Source organism: Peromyscus californicus, unplaced genomic scaffold (assembly GCF_007827085.1).
Source record: "Peromyscus californicus insignis strain IS unplaced genomic scaffold, ASM782708v3 Scaffold_8__1_contigs__length_139910024, whole genome shotgun sequence".
Taxonomy (NCBI): Eukaryota; Metazoa; Chordata; class Mammalia; order Rodentia; family Cricetidae; genus Peromyscus; species Peromyscus californicus.
In genome coordinates, this window is record NW_026294606.1 from 69,231,827 (window position 1) to 69,257,099 (window position 25,273).

Below are 25,273 nucleotides of genomic sequence, written 5' to 3' on the forward strand. Positions count from 1 at the left end.
CCATATTACAATTGTAAGTAAGGATGAGGGTTGGAAGAGCACATTGGTCCTTTCTCATTTGAAGCTCATAACATTCTGTCTTGTCCAGATTTTCTTTTTTGTTTTCTTTTGTTGAATGCAAATTACAATTTTTCTTCATTTTAGAAAATCAGTCTCTCGAGATTATGGTAATATGGGCTTCCTTTTTGTATATCATCTTCTATGCTAAAGATTATTCTTCACACTTTCATAATTTAATTTGCTCAAATCCTCCCATTTCTTTTCTTATCCTCCTCCTCTTCCCACTGACCTCCTTTATCCCATCAAGTCTCCTTCCAGTTTCATGTCTGTATAGCCCATTCATTTGATCATGGTTGCCTGTTTGAGCACCAGATTGAAGTGTTAGTAACTTGACCACGAGCAATTTACCATTGGTTACACCACCAAGGAATAACACTGACCTTTTCCAGCAACCATTAACTGATGTATGTGTTCTCAGGGAGGAGTGGGACCCAATGGCCTCCTCCCATAACCTGATAAAATGTTGATGGGCTGGGTCTTTCACAGTTCTCATGTAAGTAGCTGCTGCTGCTATGAAATTATTAGAACAGTAGTTTAAGGCAGCTTTTCACAGTACTTCTTTCTGTCCTCCAGCTCCCGTGTTCCTTTTGCTCCCTCTTATGCAAAGATTCCAGAGCCTAGGAAGGGAAATATAGATGACTTGTTTGGGGAGGGAGAGAGCTAATACCTAAGCAGGCACACATTCTCATCACTTTGACCAGTTGAGTCTCAGCATTAAGTATTGCCCATTGCAAACAGAAGTTTCTCTGACCAAGGTTGGAAGTGCTACTAATCTATGAGCATAAATATTTATAGGTAATTTTACATTGTATCCATATAGCAAAACTACACTAGTAGCTTCCCTGGTAAAGTCTATGACCACCATCCTCCCTCCACATCATAGACTTTGGATGAGGTTTATAGTACCAGACATGAATTCCTCCTGTGTGGCAAACCTGAAATCCTGTCAGAGGGGTTTGGTTACTCCTGTGGTAGGCCAGCCTCACTGCAACACTGGGCATATATTGCCTGACAGGTCAGTCTTGTAGCTCTTAGTGTTCACAGTTGGGTAAGATTGTTAATGACATTGCTCCCTCAGCAGCCTGCATGACACCTTCTGGCATTGTGAATGCTAGCCAGTGGGGTGAGGAGGAAGCTCCCAGCCCATGCCAGCTTGACTTTTCTTTGTATTGCAACCAAAAATGTGCTGTGTCTTCAAATATGCTGTGTCTTCAGTAATAGAGTCTTAGCATCTCTCTCTCTCTCTCTCTCTCTCTCTCTCTCTCTCTCTCTCTCTCTCTCTCTCTCTCTGTGTGTGTGTGTGTGTGTCTGTCTGTCTCTGTCTCTGTCTCTGTCTCTGTCTCTCTCTCTCTCTCTCTCTCTCTCTCTCTCTCTCTCTCTCTATATATATATATATATATATATATATATATATATATATATTTGTACAACATCCTAAGGAGAGTAAATGAATGGTATTTTTAAAATCACAAATATGAAGACCTTTAATATATTTATGAGTCTTTAAAAGTAATGATTCAGTCTACAGTGGCTAGTTGGCTTTCGAAAGGGAATCTGATGTACTGACTGATTTTGTTTCGGTTCTCCTATTCCATGAAGAATATGCTGCTCTATCCATCTCTCTAAGCAAATAAATGTAACAGCAACGTTTGAAAAGGAAAAGTGAACCTTAATATCCAGGACCTGGCCTGGAAGGATTAGGGAACCTACTTGTTGTTTTTAAACTACTCGACATACATCACATATCTTTCACGTTCTTTGATTCAGTGTGAACAGTGTCCCAGGATATCAGCATCAAACAACACCACATCAAGATTCAGATGTTTAAAATTAATAATAACACACACACACACACACACACACACACACACACACACACACACACACACACACACATCTTGCAGGTATAATCTGAGGATAAACTGAATAAGAACATTTTATTGGCCAAAAGAATGGTGAAACATCTCCCTATCTTGACCTGGGAGAAGGAGAAATGAAGCCTAACCCATTACAACTTTAGTCTCTTCTAGTTCTGCTCCTGTTGGATAAGAGTTTTGAACACCTAGTCATAGACTTCTCCATACTTCTCCATAGTATCTAATACAAGCAAAACTCCTTTTCTGTACCTTCCTTTAATTAACTTAACCAAAGTCCCCTTCGAACACCTTTCTGTTTAAATATTTCATAGTGTCCCAGGACTATGTTATCTTTGCTGCAACAACTGGTAAACCTAGGTTGTCCAACTCCAGTGGTCACTGGCTGGAAGCAACAATAAAAGAGAAAGCGAGGAAGATCATATGGGGCCTGTGAACTGTTTTAATAACTTGTGGATGAAATTCACAAACTTTTGAAGAGGTTTCTGACCTTTAAAATTTTATATTTTTCAAATGTAAATGTTTTTCAAATGTTTTTAAAATATCAAAGTACTTTCAAATTCACAAAGTATTATTTCAAGCTCAAAAACAAAACTCACACTTTTTTTTAGTTCACAGAGATTAACAGATACTGTAAGTCTGCCAGATTTTGAGCTGAGCTAAGAATACAAGTTTTAGGATCATTTTTCTAATTCGTCAAAACACCTACTAACAATTTGATTGGGATATTAAACTGTGGGCTCATTTAGAGAAATTAAGTGTCTAATAATTCTGAATTATTTTATTATACACTTGGCTTTTAATCAATATTTATTTGGAAGAGCTTTTTGTTAACTTAAATGATTCTTTTCTAGTTTCTGGTGTTTACTCTTGAAAAGTAAATATGCTTTTAAATTAAAATAAAATTTTATATTTCTAGTTGCTATTTAAAAATATTTTGTTTTATTCTTTAATTTCTTTTAACTAATTTTATTAGTTCTTTGTGAGTTTTGTGCATGTTATGATTATATTTGCCACTCCTCCCACGACTGCTCCAAGGTATACCTCTCCTTTTCTATTCACTCAACTTTGTGTCTTATTAATTTTAATTCTTCAAGACCAATTTGTGCTATACAACTATTCTTGGACCTGGTGTTCCACTGGAAAGGAATATACTCTCAGAGAAAACTGTCTCATTATCTCCCAGCAGCTACAGTTTTAAATATCTTCACAATTAGGTAGGGTTGTATGTACCCTGTGACATGAGGTATGGTTTTGGTTACCCAGATTTGCACAAAAGTTCTAGATTTCATATGTATGCACAGCTGCCATGCTGTTTCCAGAATATGACGTTTCTTCCTAGTTGTCCACTGCCTCTGGATCTTACACTCTTCCTATCCCCTTTTCTAAAATAATCCCAGAACCTTGGCAGGAATGGTAGATAAGTCTAAGCATTCTGTAGTCTCTTTTAATCACTATCAACTACAAATAGAAGCTTCTACACTGAGGCTTGAAAGATGCATTGATGTATGGGTATATTATTTGAAGCAAATTTAATACTATATCATTTAGCACCATAATGGTTACATATTCTCCCCTATGGCCTATGACTTGCGTAGTCATAAATTCTTGGCTCAGGAACACTGCCATGTATGGGTTTCATCCTGTGGAGCAGGACTTAGATCCAGTCAGAAATTGGTTGGTGACTCCATGATGTTCATGCTATTATTGCTCCACTGGGTATGTCTTACAATGCCAGTCATTATTGTAGCTCATATAGTTCATAGCTAGATATGATTGATCATTACTCTTCTCCTCCAATAGCTCACATAACACTTTTCAGCAGCATGAATATTAGCCAGTTGGGATAAAGCTTCAAGGTACATATTAGCTTGATTTTGCAATATTCTGTGACTCAAGTATGCGGTATTTTCATCATTAGGGTAAATGTGCATTGAAAGCACATAAAATGTCATTTATTCCTTTTAACATGGATGATATTAGTCTTTTCCTAAATTTACTTAGTATTAGGAGTTTTTTGTGGTTTTTATATAATTGAAAATGAGCACAATGAGCTTATTTGTAAAATATTGCTTTGACTTCACTAATAACTCCATCATATCTATCGTATCCTGATCATAAAATTATTCTTTCATTTTTGTTGCTGCCAAAGTTGTATATACGCTTGTGTAAAACTTAATGTCTTAAATTGTGCATATATTTTGGAATGGCAGATTTGAACTAGTAAGGAAGTCTCTGTGTGCATTGCTTCGCATATATGTGATTTTTCATAGTGAGAACACTTTAATCTCTGCTATTTTAAAGAATATTTTATAGTATTTTTAACTATAGTCACTGTAAAATCACAGGTTTTTTGAAAATATATCTCCTATCTGAAATGTTTTACCTTTTGAACATTTCCCAGAGGTTCTACAGTGCCTTGCCATGTCTCTGTTTGCTTCTCCTGACTGATTTTTCTCCTAGCTATATATAGATCACATATTCATAGCTATTCATGGACTGTGAGGACTGGCCTGCTGAGTGCTGAAGTGTGGTATATATATTAAAATCTGGCGAACCTTGTCCTCGGTAGATGTTAACTTGCTTACTCTTCTGATTTGCCTAATTAATGACTATTTTAAAGGCTTATTATGAGGATTAAAGCAGAACAGAGTTCAGGAAATTTTATTCTGTGAATTACCAAAAACTATTTTTTTTTTTACATTACAGGTTATATAGTCCTGGTTGCAATTGTTCAACTCTATCACTACTGTATAAAATTAGCTATAATTTAATATGTAATCAATTGGGTATGTCTGTCTCAATAAAATTTTATTTATAGATACTGGTGGTTTTGGATTGAGGATTATAATTTGCTCATCTATAATGTGAAGAATACTTCTTCCTCAAGTTACTTTGTCCTCTAACTCATAATCTTTCTAAAATTCCCACTGAATACCTCTATTTGTCAAGAACATTTTGCTCTAGTCAGTAGAAGCCTAATGATGTTGGCCTTTCTGTGAACACTTGAAATACTTCTATTTATAGCTACAAGTTTATTGTTGTCTTAGATGTTACCTTTCTTCCTCATGAATTCTGCCCTATCCATCTGCAAACTGAAATTCAGTCAAAGACTTGAGCACATTTCTGCATCTCTTTATCTATACCAGTCCTTTTACTCTATAGTCCTGTCTTGCAAATTTGGAATGCTTCTATCCATGTGTCTTTAGTCACAAAGACCTCATTTTCTTTTTTACTTACACTTCTAGAATTCAGCCCAGGAAAGCACTACAGAGCAGAAACTTAGAGTGATAATAGGATGCTCCCTTTTGTTCTTTTAAAGGACCACAGTCCTCTGATTCCTAATTTCAGTATTTGATAAAAAAAATAGTTTAATATATTTGCCTAGTGCTCTATTTGCTTATGTTTGAAGGCAATTTCATACCTCCTTTCTCTTTCTAGCTATAAGCAGAAGTTATCTCATTACTTACTTTGATGGTCAAATTGTCTATGATTTAGCCAGAAAATTATCTTAAAACTCTTTAAGTCAGTACCATATTTTCTTAATTATCATAACATCCTAAACCTCTTTAAGCCTTTCATCATTGTGCTGGCTAGTCTTGTGTCAACTTGACACACAAACTAGAGTTATTTGAAAGGAAGGAATATCGATTGAGAAAAAGCCTCTATTTTCTTAATTAGTGATTGACGTGGGAGGGCCCAGCCCATTGTGAGTGGTGCTATTCCTGGCTTGGTGGTACTAGGCTCTGTAAGTAATCAGGCTGAGCAGGCTATAGGGAGCAAGCCAGTAAGCAACACCCACCATCCCCCAGTCTCTGCATCAGCTACTGCCTCCAGGTTCCTGCCCTGTTTGAATTCTTGTCCTGATTTCCTTTGATGATAAACAGTGATGTTGAAGCATAAGCCAAATAAAGCCTTTCCTACTCAACTTGCTTTTTGGTCATGGTGCTTCATTGCAGCAACAGAAACCCTACTAAGACAATCATAATGCTACATGTTTTGGGTAATTTTTAAATTTTCTAGTGCACACACATAAATTTGAGGCTCATTTTCAACTTTCTTCTTGCTGGTCCCCAATAGTCTATTTTGAAGACTTTGTTTTCCATAATGGAGACTACTATGGAAATAATTGTAATGCTTAAGTCAGATGTGACCGTCGTCTCATATTGAAAAATTCATGGTTCTAGATTATTACACTTGGGGTAAGGTTAGAGATGCAGTGATCAGATAGGAAATGGCGATAAAAATACATAAAAGCAATACTGACTTTTACCAAAATAGTGACAGTAGATATGATGCAATATATTTTAATGGTAGGTCCAACAGTTGACTGAGTTTGCTGAAAGATTTTATGATTGATGAGATTAAAATATCATATGTATGAAGACCACTGCTCCTAGAGTTTTGGGATCATTCATGGATAATTTGGCCCTATTCCAGATGTGGCCAAATGCTGAGACAGATGACATTGTATATAAACCAAGAACCCCTTGAAAAGTTGTATATTTTGCATAATGGAGCTTTGTGGGAAGAACATGTGTCTCAAGTATAGTCAGAAATGACAAAGTAAGGGAAGAGACTGCTTTGGGGATTTTGTACTGTTTAGGGAGAAAACTAGATGAGATTTTTCTGTATGCACATACATTCTTGTATATGCTCTCATTCTTGTCCCTTTGCCAAAGTGATACACAATAAACCATTTTAGGCTTGAAAGCTAACTCGTAGCAAAAACAAACTAAGATCACTCCTATTTATGATTAAATCTCTGTTTCTCAAAGATCATGTTCTGCCCACTTTTAACCTTAACTACAAATGATTCTGTACTGCCTGTTCCAAGAAATGGCAACCATATGACCACCCTGTTATGACATTGTTGTTATGACCAACTTGCAACCAGGCCTTTGTTTTAGAGGATTATTATGACCACTTTGTTATGCTTATGTTCTGCTTCTGTAACCTTGCCTTTTTGCCTTCCAAGTCATCCATTTGAAAACCCCCAATGCCTGAGCTATAAAACTCTCTTCTTCCCTATATCTAATGCTGATCTCTTAAACCCTGCCTTAGGGAGAGAGAGCCCATTTACATGAATAAAAAAGTTTGCTTTAATTAATTTGTACATGATTTGAGTCAGTGATCTTTCTCCTTAAACCTATGGGACTAACAGGGTACTCCAAGCTCCAGATGTGAAAGACAAATGGGGTGAAACTTAAAGACTGTAAGTAGTCAAGTTGAATGCCAAAATGTGTTTCTTAACTACATAGAGTTCCTTTAGTATCATTGCTTGAGTAACTAGAAGCATAAAATCACTGTTAATAGAGAGGGAAGACTATCCTTCAAATTGGCACATTCAGAAAAGAAGGTCTTCAAGTTTCAGATGCCTGAGATGCATACAGAAGGATTTAGGGTGTTGTAATTTATTCTCTTTAACAAAATAAACTCTCCTGCCATGATGGTGAATGAATAAACATAATATATATATATATATATATATATATATATATATATATATATAGCACATAAATGGAAATATATATGTGTAAAAATCAGAGAAGCACAATTTTATGAGTTTAGTGATCAAAGCTGTTAGCAACCAATGGTCTATGATTACATTACTGTTGCCGAATGCTTACATTGCTGTTTTTTGTTTTATTTTGCTTTGTCTTGCTTTTGGCAAAGCAACAATCACATGAAATAACTTGGAAATAGGTAAATAATATTAGCTGATAATTTCTCTTGTCCTTTATCAAATCCAGATTGCAGTGGGCTACCAAACTAGTTATGCCATCTCATGAAAGTATTCCTAAGCATCCTTCAATTGCTAAACCTATCTTAGGAAAACTATTCTTTGATCACAGAGACATAAAACTGGTCTCTGGCCACAGCCATAAATTCCTATAGAAAATGATCCTGACATAAAGGTTATGAGAACTGCCTGACCATATAAGTGCTTAGCACCCAGAATTTGGAACCCTGTGAGGGAAGTCATTGGTTACTAACAGCTTTGATGATTAAACTCATAAAAATGTACTTCTTTGATTTTTCACAAATGTATATTTCTATATATGTGCTTTGTAGGTATAAATTGCATTTATTTGTTAAATTAGTCATTCACCATCCTGGCAGGGAACTTTACTTGGTTAAAGAGAATAAATTAGAACACCATGGATCCTTTAGTATGTATCTTAGGCATCTGAAGCTTCATGTTTTGTCAAGACTCTGGACCTTCTTTTCTGAATGGGCCATTGGTCTATGTCTTTCCCCAAATATTATATATAGTCATCATATGATACATATATATCTCAACTGAAAAGCATCTCTTGTTGCTTTCGGTTGTTAGGCCCTTGTATCATAAACTGGCCACTTCCATATATAAGAAGAGTCAACACAGTTAAGGTTAACTTTACAGACCTCAAAGGCTCAATATCAACCTATGTGAATGTGACTCAGCAGTCTGATTCACAGGGGTCAGAGCCAGTGGGGGATGTAGCTGCTGAGGACTCCATTTTGATGAAAGCAACCATCTTAGAGGACTGAGGCCAGCCCTCAGCACCCTGAGGCTTTTAAGACAATTCCAGGAATTTTATGACCTTTAAATTATTCCAGGAATGCAAAAGACCTTGGTAGTTATCCCACACCTGCAAAAGTGTGTGTCTGCAGCCATGAATTGTGGTATTTGCCCTTAAGGTTCTTCTCCCCTTTTAGCTGGGCTACAGTCCCACCAAAGGGGCTGTGGTCAGTTGTAGCTTAAATAAAATTTGACTGATTAAAATCTTGAGAGTCTAGGTAGTCTTTTGGTGGTCTTGAACTCCACAACAAGATCACTACTGTGTATCATCTTATGAATGGAATGGATTATATTATAACAGTGATATTTTATTTATTAATGTAGAGATTGTATTCAAATATAGTTTTGTATAGTTATATGACTGTACTTTTATTTATGTAGTTACCTTGTTTTAAAAATTGAAAAATGTATTATTGTCTCAAAATATTAGCACTACTGAGTTTGTGTGATGTATTAAAAATTTAATATTTTCCTATTCAGAACTATGTCTCTATTTTCTTCTTTAACTTGGAGGCATTCAGTTGTTGTTTGATTCAGTTACTTTGGAGAAAATCATCTCTTAAGTTCTTAACTGGTTTTATTTTTCTTCTCTAAATAAATTAGAATGGGCAGAATCAATATAAGTGCCAGCTTTTGTAAAATGAAGTAATGTTTTAATTTCTCAGCTTCTCATTAGCCCTTCAGAAATAATGCTTCTACCAGCCTCAACTCTACTAGTTCTCAGTAGTGTTACTCTGTGATGGGCAGCTTGGTCCTTTTTAAGTCAGTGAATTTAAAACAGTTTAGAAGACTTAAGTGCTGGACCCAAATAGCAACTCTGTTTTTGAAAAATTCACAAATCATTTGACATCTGTAACCTTTGATTTTCTCTCAATATAAGTATTTTTGCTTTCTTTGTACCCTGAAGGTGTTTTGGCATGTGGTTCTTAGTTGAGTTCCATAATTTAAATATTAAAAATCTTTTGTCTTATCGTCAATCTACTAAAATGAACCAAATAAAAACTCTTTAATTCATTACTGCCAACAAGAAAAACAATTCAGAAATTAATTCATGGAAGGGAGTTCTGTTGGAAGCAGAATGCAGAGTTGAAATTTATCTTCACAGACTTTGCAGAGTGAAGCCCATTGACTTGGGCATCGTTTTACATTGGTGTTTCAGGAATGTGCACAGCAGGAAATGGCTGGAAGCCTTCAGGACAGGGTTTTTATCCCAGTAAATTCTATGTCACTTTCCATCCATTCATTGTTGACTTCTTTTCTCATGTCTGTCAATGTCGCCACATGAAACTGTTTAGCATACTCCTGGTCATTATAAAAATACCTAAGATAATCAAATTATAAAGAGAAAACATTAATTTTGACTCAGAGTTTTGGAGGATACAGTTTATGATTCATTGGCTCCATTGCTTTCATGCCTGGGGTGAGGCAGCTCATAACTGGGAGCACATAACTAGTTATCTCTTGGTCAAGAAATGAAAAAGTGACAGAAGAAGGGAAAGCATTCCACAATCTCCTTCAAGATCACAGTCTAGTGACTTAAAAACTTCCTACTAAATTCTGACTCAAGTTTCTGCAGCATTCCAGTAGGGCCTTTCTGGGGACCAAGTTTCCAAAACAAGTTGTTGGAAAATATTTAAGATTCAGGCTACAACAGGCATATCTACAGGAATTTCCAGAGCATCTTTCAGTACATGCCTGAAACATCACCACCTTTTATCTACACCAACTTTTAATCATTATGCAATTCCCTTCCAGTCATGGGAGTCCCCATCATAGAAATATAGCAAGGAATGATCTTAATAGCTTCTGTTTCAGGCATCTAGGAGCTTATGAAGGAAGAGACAAATATGACAACTTCTGCTGATAATCCTAGTACTCAAGATGCTGAGGCCTGAGGATTGCTTTGAATTTTTCAGGTCAGCCTGTGCAACGTAGTTAGTTTCAGGCTAGACTACAGAGAGAGTCTGTAGCTAGAGTTTTCCTGCCTTGCCCACAGTCAGGACTAATTTTTGTCACCCACCAATCCCACAGCTGCTCAGACCCGACCAAGTAAACACAGAGACTTATATTGCTTACAAACTGTATGGCCGTGGCAGGCTTTTTGCTAACTGTTCTTACAGCTTAAATTAATCCATTTCCATTAATCTATACCTTGCCACATGGCTCATGGCTTATCAGTGTCTTCACATGCTACTTGTCATGGCAGGGCCTGGCAGTGTCTCTCCTTGTTTTCCTGTTCCCTCAATTCTCCTCTCTGTTAGTCCCACCTATACTTCCTGCCTGGCCACTGGCCAATCAGTGTTTTATTTATTGACCAATCAGAGCAATTTAACATACAGACCATCCCTCAGCAAGAGTCTTTGTCTTAAAAAACAACAATATCAAGAACATCAGAACAAAACAAAAGTCAGGAAAGAAGATACTGTCTGATTTTATATTATAATGTCAGAGATCAAATTTGAGGCTAAGTTACAAAGTGGATTTTTTCTTCTGAAATTTCATACACATTTTTTTTCACTTGTGAATGAATCTGACCTCTGAAACAAAGTAGAAGAGAGAAATGGGGGTCAGATACCTCAAATTCTTAAGGAAACTGTAGTCCTTGGTACATTATATTTAATTCATTCTTATGACCTTTAGACTATTAATGGACTAATCTATTATTCCATTTTGCTTTATTCCAGGTTTTTGCCCACATGGCTATGAGGAGTGTCAGAATGGCCAATGCTACAGTCCAGAGCAGAGGTGTAATTTTGCAGATGACTGTGGGGATAACACTGATGAAAATGAATGTGGTGGTTCCTGCACTTTTGAGAAATGTTGGTGTGGCTGGAAGAACTCCCTAGCTGAAAACTCAGATTGGGTTTCAGGAATTGGCTCTCATAAAAGCCAACGACCTCCAAAAGACCACACACTTGGAAATGAACATGGTAAGTTATTAGGTTGTTGCTATTGCCCTGTTCATGTTCATAAAGTCCACCTCATTATCATCTCAGCAGCTGAAGAGACTATGGCAGAGAGACTGTTGTTCAACCAAACATTTAGCATGCGTGTTCATATCTTGGGACAAATATACCAAAGCACCTAGAACAGGTAGCTGAGACCATGGACACTAATCCTGTCTCAGTTTTGGGAGTCAGAAAGCCAACATGAAGCTAGTGGCAGCACTGGTTCCTTCTAAGGGTGGTCAGGAAGAAACCAGTCTTCCATTGCCTCTACCTTAGCCTCTGGTAGCCTCACAAGTCCCCCACTTATAGATGGTAGTTTGCCCTGCATTGTCACATCAACTCCTCTTATGTATGGCATAGTAGTTTCCATAGCTATTTTTTGTTAGATTCCAGGTGTATTGACTAGGGTCCACTTTAATAACATCACCTTTACTTACCATCAACAGATAAGTAAACAATAATAATGATGACGATAGATAATTGAATCAGGGACTAGGAGATGGCAGAGACAAATCAGCCCACAGTGACAGTCACAATCTAGCATTAATTTCAGTTTCAGTAACTGTAAATGAATGATAGTACTCGCTTCTATCAGACAACTTTCCTAAGTGAAACATACTCATCTGAAATGGATTACTCTAAATTTGGACACTCCTTTGAGCATTAGCTAGTCACTTGATTTAGATTTTTCACAAACTCAGCTTCATAGTTTGTCAAATGGAGATAGTGAAGTTTGCTCAGTGTAAGTAGCCGAGGTTGTGAGATTGAATGAGCTGAAGCCTATAGGTGATGAGATTGAACCTTTTTGAGAAACTGTGAAAATACAACCACAAGACTGCATTTGTGAGAGGGCTGGACATGGGCTAATTTTTTTATAATGAGTATTTACAGTCAAATGTCAGATGCAACACTCAAGGAACAAAGGACATTAGTAGGGTAACAAAAGGACTATAATGTCCTGAACAGTACAAATAGCAGAATAGTATCTCAATATTGAGATTTCACTGGCACGTAACATGGATCTGATAAGTTAGGCTGCAGACTTAAAGATCTAAACACTCGTCTGACATACTGACATACAGGATATGCTTTAGATATTTTCATAATCAGAATAAAACTCAATAGCTTTCTTTGCGCATGACACATTAAAACTCCTAGCATTTTATTTACATGTTCAACAGGTGACTGGATGTTCCCTTATTTTGATTTCATGGAAATCTTTGAACTCTTTTATAATAACTGGGCAGTTTATGGAGTCCATTAAATGATTCCTATGACTATCTTGTTGATGTGATGGCATAAATACCCTGTCAGATCATTTAGTCTGCAGGCACTTTGCTCAAAGCACATGCAGTTGGGAGTTTTTCTGCCAGTGAACTAGAGACAAGGCTATTAGATTTATTCTCCATTTCAGATGAAAATGCCAATGGCAGCTAGATCACATAAAATGTAGTAAAAAAAAAACAAAAAACCCTCAACTAAGATGAAAAATCACGAATAATCCCCTTATTGTTCCTTTGGTCCTATTTAAATTCCATCCTTATTCCTAGGTCACTTCATGTATCTAGAGACAACCCCAGCAGGCCTTTGCGGTGACAAAGCCCACTTCAAGAGTGCCATTTGGCAAGAATCCAGTGCTGCCTGTACTCTGAGCTTCTGGTACTTCATATCTGAAAAAGCCACAGGATCCATTCAGATTCTCATCAAGGTAGGCTCTTGGCTAAGGATGCTGCAGAGCTTTCTGAGGCTCCGGCCAGAAGGACAGATTTCTGGTCTGGCCAGCGGAAACCTCATTCCTCACAAGGAGTGGCTCCTGTGGCCACACATCCTATGAAACTTGATTAGCCGGGACATGGGAACAGGGAGTGCAGTGGCACCCCACAATTCCAGAGCCTCCTTTTATCAGAGTTAATCTAAGTTCTCTCATTTCACTGTTTCCTTTCCTGTCCTTTTCAATGAGAGGAAAGAGGTTATTTGTACATTTGAAAGGAGACCAACTATTCATTTTCTCTTATTCCCGTAATTATTGAGTACTAATAATAGACATTCTGGCTTCATGAATACATTACAAAGGACTGAGCTCATGAGTGTGATCAAGGTATGATTACATTGAACTGCTTATTAAATGTGACATATGAATGCATTTCCTTCTTGGTTATTAATTGGATGTTTCCATCAGAATTTTAATTTAACATAATAAAGTGACAGAGTTTAGGGACAAAACAAAAAGGTAAAAAAAATATTAATATTAATAAGACCTAATTAAAACACCTTTACTTTTAACAAGGTAAAGCAGCAGTTAAAATGAAGTGTGTGTGTGTGTGTGTGTGTGTGTGTGTGTGTGTGTGTGTGTGTGTGTGTGTCTGCATCTTGTTTATGTGTTTTAACAATCTAGTTATCATTCCAAGAAATCTTGGTTTAAAGCATGCTCTAGCAGCCACTGCTGTTTCTTAACACATGAGCTTTGCTCAAGGGCCCCAGGGCTGATGGAAAAGATCTGACCTGAATGTCAAAGACCTCATCTATCTGAATCGTTTACAGCTGTGTGGCTCATGTTTCATTGGAAACCTGAACTGACTTGGGAACTTTAGACCACGCTATAATGAGGTGTAAAAAGCATCCTAGGAAGACACATACAGCAAATAACCACAGTGTTATTCTTATATTTGAATGTAGAAATTCATGTGAAACTTCAAAGTTCTCACAGGAGTATTCCTTAGTACTCCTTTGAATGTGGTACTTTATTATTTGGTGTCCAACATGTGAGGGATTTTTGTCCTTTGTGGATTTGCTTTTATTATTTACTTAAGAAAAACTTCTTTCAACTATGTTACATTATAGGAGCCAACTTCATAATATACTAAAATGAAATTTAAGCTTTTTAGAGATATCGGTCTTCTTATAAAATAATCAAAACCTCCTATGTCTCCTCTAACTGATTTCTATGAAGACTTAATAGCATTTTAAAAGACCAGTGTCTCAAAACAAATAAAATATACATATAGTCTTATTGAGCTGGACTCTGGGGAAAAAGCCTGTGAAACTCTGTTTTATGGGCATGGCATGGCTGTGACACTTAGGAGCTCACAAGACTTGACTGCACAGAGCCTGTATAGGACTGAGCCCTTAAACATTCAGTCATCACCTGGGGGGGGGGGGGGTTGTCATGATACTTCACCCCACTAAAGGAGCTAAAGGAGGTTGAGGGATACTGGGCCAGAGGACATTATTGTCTTTAGTGATGTAGCCATTGGTAAGTTATTCCTGCTCATGTCCATCCCTAGCCAAGTGGACATGGTTAAATCGAATTGGTCAGAAACCAAAAGCAAACAAACAAAATGTGTAAAGAGATATGAAAATGGGATGGGGTCTTAGTGGGGGGAGGGGAGAACTGGAAGGGGGAAGAGGATAAGAGAGAGTACAGGGATGAGTGTGATGAGAATGTATTAAATACATGTAATCAATTGTCAAGCAATTAATTGGTGAACAAGATTTAAATGAGAAATACTTTTAGACTTAATGAAACTCCCACCCAAACTGAGGGGGCATTGTTTGGGCATTGGAGTTGTGACTCCATGCCTAAACACTTGCCGACCACGTGCAAGACACTGGGTTTGACACTTGCACCTGAAACAAACAAACAGTAAATAAATAAGCAAATAATAATCAAATAAATAGTACATACTTATTTTGTGAAATCTCAAGGACAATGAAGGTGAGAAAGCTTTCATGGCATGTATTTATTTTATATTCAGAATTTTGGGGAAATCACTTCACTTTGGTGAATAATATGAATGTTTTTGATCCTGTTTACAAAGCACTTCTTAGACTTGCCTGTGTGGGGGACCATGCTGGATTTTACCCTCTCAGGAATCTGAAAACATGCTAGGCAGATGGCAAACTCAACAGGGGGAAGATTCTGCGTTTTCTTTCTTTCTTTTCTCCTCACACAAACAATATTTGCAGTTCATGAATGTGCCCCCCTCTGGCTCAGTCTCCTCTTCTGAGCCTCAGAAATGGCACCGCCACCCAGTGTTTTTGCTCCACACCAAGTTAATACAACTCTAAGCTACAGCATTTTGAAAAGAAAAAGCTTCCTTTCCTCTTTTGATTTCTGCAATTCCTCTCCTGAGTGTTCATCTGGATTCTAGGACTGAGTTCTGCTCACTAGCTGGTGATTGATGATTATTATCTTTCTACAAATAGTTTGTCAGTTCTTGAGACCAAGGTATTGAAATTTGGGGTTTTGCTTGCCACCTAAGATCTCCAGGGAGTGATTGATGAAGCAATTATAAAGGGGTGCTTTACTAGGTCCTTGTTAAGGTTCATCCCTGTGGAAGGAAGGGTTACAATATGTTTCATACAAGGCAGTCGTGTTTGGTCTGAAGAACTTATAATCTAAACCTGAAGTACAGAATTCAATCAGACATAAAGGCATCTGAGGGTTGCACAATGATTTAGTGGTGACACAATTTATGTAGAGTTGTACTTATTTCAGATAGCAACAATGACAACACATACTAGCATGGGCCGTTCACTGAGCATGAACACCTGTATTGTTTCTTACAATTCCTAATACAACATTCTAAAACATGTAGTGTGAGTCCTGCTGTAGTAATGGGCTAAAGAAAGCAATTTTACAGTAATAGCATGGTGAGGGTATGCTTGCCCTATTATTGTATTCATGGAGCAGGGATTTAAATCTGGGCATGTCCATATTAAAAAAATAATGTGTTTACTTCCTCTTTCCATAGCTAAGTGTTCTACATGGAGAAGAGTGAAATGGAAGTTTTACTTAACTGAGTTCCATATTGGTTGCATGGACCTTGTTTTGAAAAATAAAAAAATAATGGTGCTTAAAATAGAATTACACAATTCTTACAATATTCCTGTAATAATGACATGAATACAGGGAAACCCCAACAAAGCTATTTAGCCTTAGAGAGCATTTAATGAATATCCATACCATTTTATAGATTATTTATTTTATACTTTCCCCTCATATGTCTTGCTACCAGTTACATGACAGCTATATATATAGCTGAGAGAGAGAGAGAGAGAGAGAGAGAGAGAGAGAGAGAGAGAGAGAGAGAGAGAGAGAGATGCAATTTGTTACTGAAACTGTAATTTTTGTGTCTTAAATCATGGCAATATGTCACTAACAAGAATACAAAGAGCTAGTCTGCTGAGAAACTAATACCAGTTATTATATTATTATCTTTGTTTTTGTCTTGTGTTTAGATAGTAAAACAAGCTAACAAACAAACCTCTAAAATAATGTAATTAAAATTTTCCAAGAGTACTAATGCTGTTTAAAATAAAATCACATAGTGTTAAATAGTTAACTGGGTAGAAAGATCATTAGTTTTTTGTCCCTCAGTGCTTGGACCAAGACAAATCCTCTGTGAGAGAGATTCAGCCTATGGAAAGTGGTGGAAATGTGTTATTACACAGCCTTTATTTTTACCAAGTGAGGTCCATGTGAATTAAATGCAATGTCTAAAATCACAAGTAAGTGTATGAACAAAGGCTTGAACTCGGGCAACTTTAAATAACATTAGAGTGTTACATGGTCAGTTTGCTTTCTGTCTTTCCAGGGAGGCTGTCAGAAGTGAAGTGTGTTCAGTTTCTGCCCTTATGCTCAGTTATTCAGTGATGAGGGAATCCAAGGTCTCACGTATCTTAAACAAGCACGCCATCAACAGTGCTATGTACCCATCCCAATAATAAATTTAATTTAAAAATATATTTAGTTCTTCTTTCATAATTTCACTTATTATTCCAGTCATTTTTTCTTCTGGTGAGATTAGCCCAGGACATTTGGGATATGAGTATGAACACTCTTCAAACTTGGAGGGGGAAATTCTTCAATGTGCTTTGCTCTTCATAAATCACATATACAGTGAAATCTGCCCAGCCTCTAATGAAACAAACAGCCTTGTGCATCCTTTCAACTAGTCATTTGAATAGAATGCACCTGCTCTCTGAAGAACATTATTGCCTTCTGAAAGTGCTCCATCCATAATAAACTGTTGATTTTTTTTAATCAAGATTACTGTGTGCTTTAGGGAATTTAAATATATTTAATTGAAAGCATTCAGGACTATCCATTATGCAGTCATGATAGATCACATAATATATTCAAACCAGAAGTGGAGAAAAATAATGTATTTCAGGAGAGCTCTCCTGATAGGGCAACCCTGTAACGCTGAAAGATCATAATTAAACTACTTTGTTGCTTTGTCTTGCTTAGTGGAAGAGAGAAATTTTAGAGCTGGCGAGTCCTTCAATATTCTCTAGTGTAAGCTATTCATTTCAAAGGTGAAGAACTAGGAGTGAGACATATATTTCTTAAGTCCATTCACATGGCATTTTATGAAAAAAAGATTGTATTCAATTTTCTGACTTCTAATTTGAATTATTCAATTTCTTAGAAATTGTTTGATGATTCCTTCAATAAAAAATAGAAATAGAGTCAGCCTTTCCTCTCTATGAGTTCCTCATCTCTAGATTTCACAATGAATCTTTAAAAAAATAGTATATATCTACTCAGGTTTCTTTTCAGATTATATGAAACCACTGCATCTATATTAAACACACATAGATCTTTAGTTTTTTAGCACATATTTATTTTATTTAATTTGTATGAACTTTTTGGCTACATGTATGAATGTGCACCACATATGTTTCTGATCCCCATGAAGGTCAAAAGAGGTATTAGATTCCCTGGAACTGGAGTTAGGGATGGTTGTAAGCCAGCATGTGGGTACTGAGCACCAAACCTGGGGCCCTCTGCAAGGCCAACAGTGCTCTTAATAGCTCAGCCATCTCTTCAGTCCATTCAAAGACTTTTTTTAGAAACAAAATTTTTGGTAACAGGTCTTAAATATGTATGGGTTTTAGTATCTCAGGGTTCCTAGAACCAGTCCCTCAAGGATAGTGAAGAATAACTATAGTGATTTTGTTCACTGGGTTGTAGAAAATATCAAATGATTAAGTGAAAAGGCCACTGTCCTTTGATTAGTAAATAGCTCATCATCCTTTATTCTTTGACTCTGTCTAGTCAACAAGAGCTTCAGTTGTACATGGTTCAAATGATTAAAATGTAAACACTTACTCTGCCTAAAGACCTCCAATTACCTCATCTCCTATATACTCAACACCACCCTAATCTTAAGAGATCTACACACACACATTTCTACTGGTGAGGTTTTCACACTGTGTGTGTTCTAATCTCTTCATCCCACTGAATAGTTAATGCAGCTTCATTTATCCCATAGTTTAAAAAAGGGGTATATAGGATGTAGATATAAAGGCGATATAGAACCTAGAGAAAGGAAAATTGGTTTTGCAATGATTGGATTTGCAATCACATGAATTTTGGAACATAAACAAGTCAAATTAAATTTCCTTATACTTCTGCTATTTTTTAAGATTATAATATCATTACATCATTTCCCCTTCTCTTTCTCTATCCAAACACTCTCATAAACCATTCTGTCTTAGGGTTTCTATTGCTGTGATGAAACAGCATGACCAAAAAGGAAATTTGGGAGAAAAGGCTTGATTTGGTTTATATTTCCATATTACTGTTCATCATAAAAGGAAGTAAGGATAGGAACTCAAGGCAAGGACCTGGAGGCAAGAGTTGATGCAGAGGCCATTTGAGGGATGCTTATAGTCAGACTTTCCTTTGGGCCACCAGCTCACAAATAATGACAGAAAGGCTTATTATTAATTATGAAATCTTGGTGTTATCTTAGGCTTTCCCCAACTAGTTCTTATAACTTAAATTAACCTGTTTTTTATTAATCTACACTGTACCATGCAGCTTGGTTGCCTCTCTTCTGTACCATATGCCCAACTTCTTCAGTGTCTCACACTGCTGTCTCCTGCCACACTAGATTGTAACTGTCAGTTCTTCTCTCTCTGGAAGTCCTGCGTATTCTCTCCTGCCTAGCTATTGGCCATTTAACTGTTTATTAAAACAGTCACAGTGACACATCTTCACAGAGTGTAAACAAATATTCTGCAACAGTGCTGCTTACTGACTTGCTTCTCATGGCTTGTTCAGCTGCTTTCTTGTAGAATTCAAGACCATCAGCCCAGGGATACCATCACCCACAACAGGCTAGGCCCTTCAACATCAAACACTAATTAAGAAAATGTCCTACAGCCCATGGAGGCATCTTTTTTTAATTGAGGTTCCCTCCTCTCAAATGACTTCTAAAATTGAACAGAGGTTTACACGATAAGATATAATGAATGATGATACAACTATTTCCTCTGGTGACTAACATGGATGATAGTTTTAGATATTTACAGTACTGTCTTGTGATAAAATATCTGCTTTTATTACCAATGAGATAGTCACATAGCATTAATACCAATTATCTGTTGCCAGTGCTCACTGATTGAAAAAAACATACAAAATTTAGCTTAAGTTAATGAAAAGAAGATCTATATTCTGTATTTTATGTTGCCAAACTCTTGAAAAATGATATTTTCTATACAAGAATCCCAGTAAGGTTTTTAATTTTCTAGACATTTGCCTTCTGAATTGATAATTGTCATTTCTTAAGTGATGTTTCAAGCATGCAAAGGGGTAAGGGAATCAAGCGAAGGAACAGTGGGCAAAATCTGAATTGAAATAAGGAAAGATAATTTCTATTACTTTATTTTACAGTAAGGTGATTATACTGTACTTTTATTTTGAAACAATTAGTGAGTATTTAAAATATTGTCATCACAAAGAAATATTGACAGTGATGAACGTGCTAACTACTTTCACTTTCTGATTGTGTAATGCATTCATGTGTCAAAACATCATAACCGATGCTGTACTGTAGAAGCAGTGGATGCATCAGTTAAAAACAAAACACAAAATACCTGAAAATAAAAAGAAAAGAATGAGTCATGGGATTTGTATCTGCCACACAATCTGCATGAAAGGAAGAAAAACAGTATTCCAGGTTGTCCAGTTTGAAACATAATGGACCAGTAGCTTCCCATGCATTTATCCATTTGAAATTCATGGATACCACTATTGTACAGAGCTGTTCTCTGGGAATGCTAAGAACTAGTTAATTCAAATTTTGCTTCTTTACTGATAATAGTTGTATATTTTTAAAAATCATTATGGGAGGACATTTATTTATTACCTTTTTTTCATTTTTTTGGACACTGCCTAAAAAATTAAAATACTTTTTCTACAGAACAATAATTCTATATAATTTATCTATTCTCATCAATTATATTTCATTGTCTATTCAGCTCATTTTCTATATAGTTTGCAATACATGTTTTAGCTAATATAGACCATCTTATCATTGTAATTGCTTCATATCCTGCCTCAGATGAGGCTATATGACCAGTGATATGACCAATTATAGATGATAGTATTGGTGTAGAAAGGCTCTGTGATTCTCTTGCTCTGGTTTATCAGAGTAAGCAGTTAACATGGGAGAAATCTAATTATCAATTCTTGTAAGAGATGAAGAAACAAAACCCTCCTATTCATACTCTTAGACTAATCTTAATTAAAATGAATGATCAGAACCCAGATTTCAGTGATGAAGGAATATTCACAAGTAAATGCATATTCCTTTGAGTTCTATATCTATCCACTTATGAAGAAGTCATTAATATTTTCTAATTTCTCATCATTTATGTCCACAGAATGCTTTGTCAAGGTCTTCTGTCATTCCACAAAAAGCATGTAGAATAAGGTAAAAAGTAAAAGGTTCAAAAGATATGAAAAGCTGTAAAACTTGGAATATTAGTCTCAACTTGGATTCTCTTTATGAAGACCAATCCTTCATTTAAGAGGGCTAGCCTCTGAAAGGAAGTTTCAAGTTTGTTCCCATTCTTACACTCAAACAAATATTCAATGAGTTTCACCCCTTATGCAGGTTAGATGGGATTCTAAGTTTAGAGCGGGTCCTCCTTCAAAGGGTAGTGGTGTGGTACCTAGTCTTTCTGTGAGAAGCTATAAGGACTCTGCTGGTATAAACTGAGTGTTCATTTATAGTTCTTGTCTGTTTTCTGAAGCAAAATGTGGCTCATGACTTCCTGTACTTCAGTCAATCATGGAACCTAAATGAATTCCAATGATAGGTCCAGATTGTCAACATATGCTTGTACAATGGAGTCTTTGTTTCCCAACATAACTATGCTACCTGACCTCTGCCTATGAAGAAGATGCTCTTCTTCATTGATTAGTGACTTGCAAGACACAAGCATGGTATACACCTTATCTACTGTCCAATCTTGAAAATGTGCCATAGCACATAATTAAACACCACATACAGAAGGAAATATTTAACATACTATGGCTGAAGAAATGGTTAAAATGTTTATAGAGTTAGGTGGATCAGGAGAAATAACTAAGTTGGTTCTTGAAAGATATGTAGAATTTGGATAAATAGGAGAAAGAAAAAATGGTTTAAATAAAAGATTTAGAAATATCTAAAATGAATCCACTAAACTCAGGATTTTCCAGTATCAGAGAAATATTACGAATATAAAATATTACATAATAATAATTAATGATAATAAGAAAGCAAGCATTCATCTTACAGTTGAGTTAGTTACATGCATTGAGCAACTTTTAAAGCATTGTTTTTATGTTAGATTGTAAGGCATCAAATTATACATGCAAATTAGCAGTTTGTATAACAATGAACAATAAAGTCATCAACTTAAAAAGTCTAAAATGGCTTTTGCAACCACAAGAGAAAAATTGAAATATTAAATCCTTAATGACATTTTAATGGAGTTAACTTTGAACTTTTGCTTGATATGAGAGACAAATTTCAGCTTCTCTGCTATTTTCTCAAATATTCTTTTTTATCCCCCTGAAATTTGGATGGTGATAGGTTAAGTAATTTTGGAGAGTAACATAACAAAGCATTAACATTTTATTTAATTTCCAGATTACACAAAATAAATCATGCAGATCAAACATAAACAGCACTGATGAGATGACCATTAACAGCCAATACACTGTACTTCTTTATGGGAAAATTTTAAGATAGAGTAGGTCAATCAAGAGATGGCCTTTACTCAAATCCTTTACTCAACATCTTGTACTGCACTCATTTTACCTATTGTTCAAGAACTCCATTTCAGCATTCATTATGGGACATCGATGATAAAAACCAGATAAGATTAATTGGATATTAATGAAAACAGTTTTGCAGGGGTGAGATTGATTTCTAAAAGACCTCAAATGAAGTGGTCACACTGATTCCCTAAGAAGCAGTGTTTTCTCCACATTCTTCCTGTCACATGCTTATTTCCATGTCCCATAGGAAGTTCTTTCTTTTGTGAGAGATGTAATTCTTCATGTTTTCAGAGAGCAATGTGTCTAATCCCATGGCCCCACCTAACTTGGTACTTCCCTTCAATTGTTTTTCATCAAGCAATTGTGATCACATGTGACCAAGCAGGTTTATCAATTGTGCTCCTATATGCACCATTTCCCCATCTATGGCTTTAAAAATATTTGTGCTTTCTGACAACTTTACTCTCTATTCTTCTCTCCACCAATACATATCCACACATAACCTGGAATAGGCAAATCCTGGGTGTCCTCATTTTATTTCTGTTACAATGATAAAACACCCTGATAAAAATCAATGTATGGGAGAAAGATCTTATTTTAACTCATGATTCTAGGTTACAGTCTGTAGTGATTAATTGTGTACCCTAATAAACTTGCCTAGGGATCAGAGGACAGAGCCAGCCACCAGATTAGACATAGAGGCCAGACAGTGGTGGCACACACCCTTAATCCTATCACTCGGGATAGGATTAGTCTGGAACTCTGTGAGTTCAAGGCCACACTGGAAACAGAGCCAGGCAGTGGTGGCACACACCTTTAATCCCAATACTGGGAAGCACACAGGCCTTTAATCCCAGGAAGTGATGTCTGGGCAGAGAAAGGTATATAAGGCATGAGAAAACAGGAACTCACTCTTTAGGCTGCAGTTTTTGTAGAGGTAAGAACTAGTGGCTGACTGCTCTGCTTCTCTGATCTTTCAGCTTTCATCCTTGATATCAGGCTCTGGGTTTTTATTAAAAGACCATCTAAGATTCGAACAAGATAAGAACTAGTGGCTGGCTGCTCTGCTTCTCTAATCTTTCAGCTTTCACCTTGATATCAGGCTCCAGGATTTTTATTGAAAGACCATCTAAGATTTGAACAAGAACAGTCCATCATAATGGAGAAGTCAATGTGGTAGGAACTTAAAATGCCTAGTCACATCACATCCATACTCAAGAGAAGAGAAAGGAGTGTGCATATGCATACTTGTGCTTAGCCTCTTTTTCTGTGCTTACATATTCCAGGACCTGAGCTCAATTAATTCTGCCATCCATAATTACCAAGTCTTCCCAATTCAATGCATTTAAGACAATCCCCTATAGACATCCCCACAAGTGTCCCCCCCCCCCCCCCCCCCCCGCTTTGAGACTTTCCTCGGGTGATTTTAATGCGTCAAGTTGACAATTAGAACTAACTACCACAATGGGCATCTTTCTAAATCCAGTTTAAATATTCTCTCTGTCACTTGATTTTCTTCTACCATCTTGAAGGCAGGAAAAATGTGTGATCTATTTGTGTGTGCCTAATTATGAGTTGCTTATCAAAGGCATTTAGTTATTAGAAAAACAATGAGGTATATTTTCAATACTTAAAGATGTAAATACAAATATTAATAAAAGTAAGTGAATGTATCAAAATAATTTATAAAGTGGAGGAAGATTGTATATAGGAGAAACTGTGGAATTGCCTGTGCAGTCTAGAAAGAATCTCCATTCTATATAAGATAACTAATTTGTAGTACTAATTTAAAACCCTGTATCATTTTATGATCAACATTTCCCATTCAAGAATTAAAAAATGAAAACCACTAAAAATGGAACTCTTTGAATTATTCTCTTTTATGAACTGAACCAACGTGATAGTTAACATCAATTGTCACCAGGATCTAGAATGAGCTAGGTAATAAACTGCGTTCAGGCCTGAGATTGAGTTTCTAAACTGGATTAATTGAAGCGTTAGGACCTATAGTAAGTTTTGGTGGCATCCTTCCGTGGGCCCTGAGTACCAGCATTCATCCCTTTCCACTTCAGGACTCTGGATACAATGTGACCAGCTGCCTCATGCTGCTACTTACAATGACAGACTGTATTCAAACTGTGAGGCAAAAATAAACTCTTCTTTCCTAAACTTGCTTTTGGAAGGAAGTTTGTTTAAGCACTAGAAGAAAAGTAGTCAATATAACTCTGTTGATGAATTTCCTTAATAGTCCAGATCAAGTGTATGAAGGCTTTATTATTAGACATTCAGTGAATACATCTTTGAAGCCTTGGCACAGATTTTCAATGCTGATGAAGTTGATTTGCCATTCAGTGTGTGCACTCAGGCCATGGTGCTAATTTCACCTTTGGTACTAATTTGTGGTAGTCAGGAGGCTTAGGAAGTACTTCAGGTTTATAAACTGGAGTATTACTTTGACTATAAGTGATTGAAAAGACAAAGAGGCTCAAGGTTAAAAAGAAGAGGAAAGATACCTTGTGTGAATTCAGGGAATTCCTCTACTAGAAACCATAGGCTACAAGGATGTATAGGGGTGAATTTTACTGAGTTGTTTTGACTCTTTACTTGACTGGGGGCTCATTCAACCCTCCACCCCAGTATTGCAGAAACAACCCAAGTTACAGAAAAATTTGATTCTGGGATGGTGAGATAAAGTTCAGAAAATGTGTTACTGTCTTCTGGGCTTTTTGCTTTTCCTTTTTTTTTTTTTTTTTTTTTTTTT

The 25,273-nt window shown here is 36.4% G+C and overlaps 1 protein-coding gene across 1 annotated transcript in view; it reads left to right on the forward strand.

The window, feature by feature from the left end:
• Malrd1 (MAM and LDL receptor class A domain containing 1) overlaps window positions 1-25,273 on the forward strand; it is a 605,236-nt gene that overhangs the window by 338,308 nt on the left and 241,655 nt on the right. Inside the window, exons 26-27 of the mRNA XM_052729219.1 lie at window positions 11,184-11,429; window positions 12,998-13,155. Coding sequence (XP_052585179.1) covers window positions 11,184-11,429; window positions 12,998-13,155 — 404 coding nt within the window. The remainder of the gene's footprint in view (window positions 1-11,183; window positions 11,430-12,997; window positions 13,156-25,273) is intronic.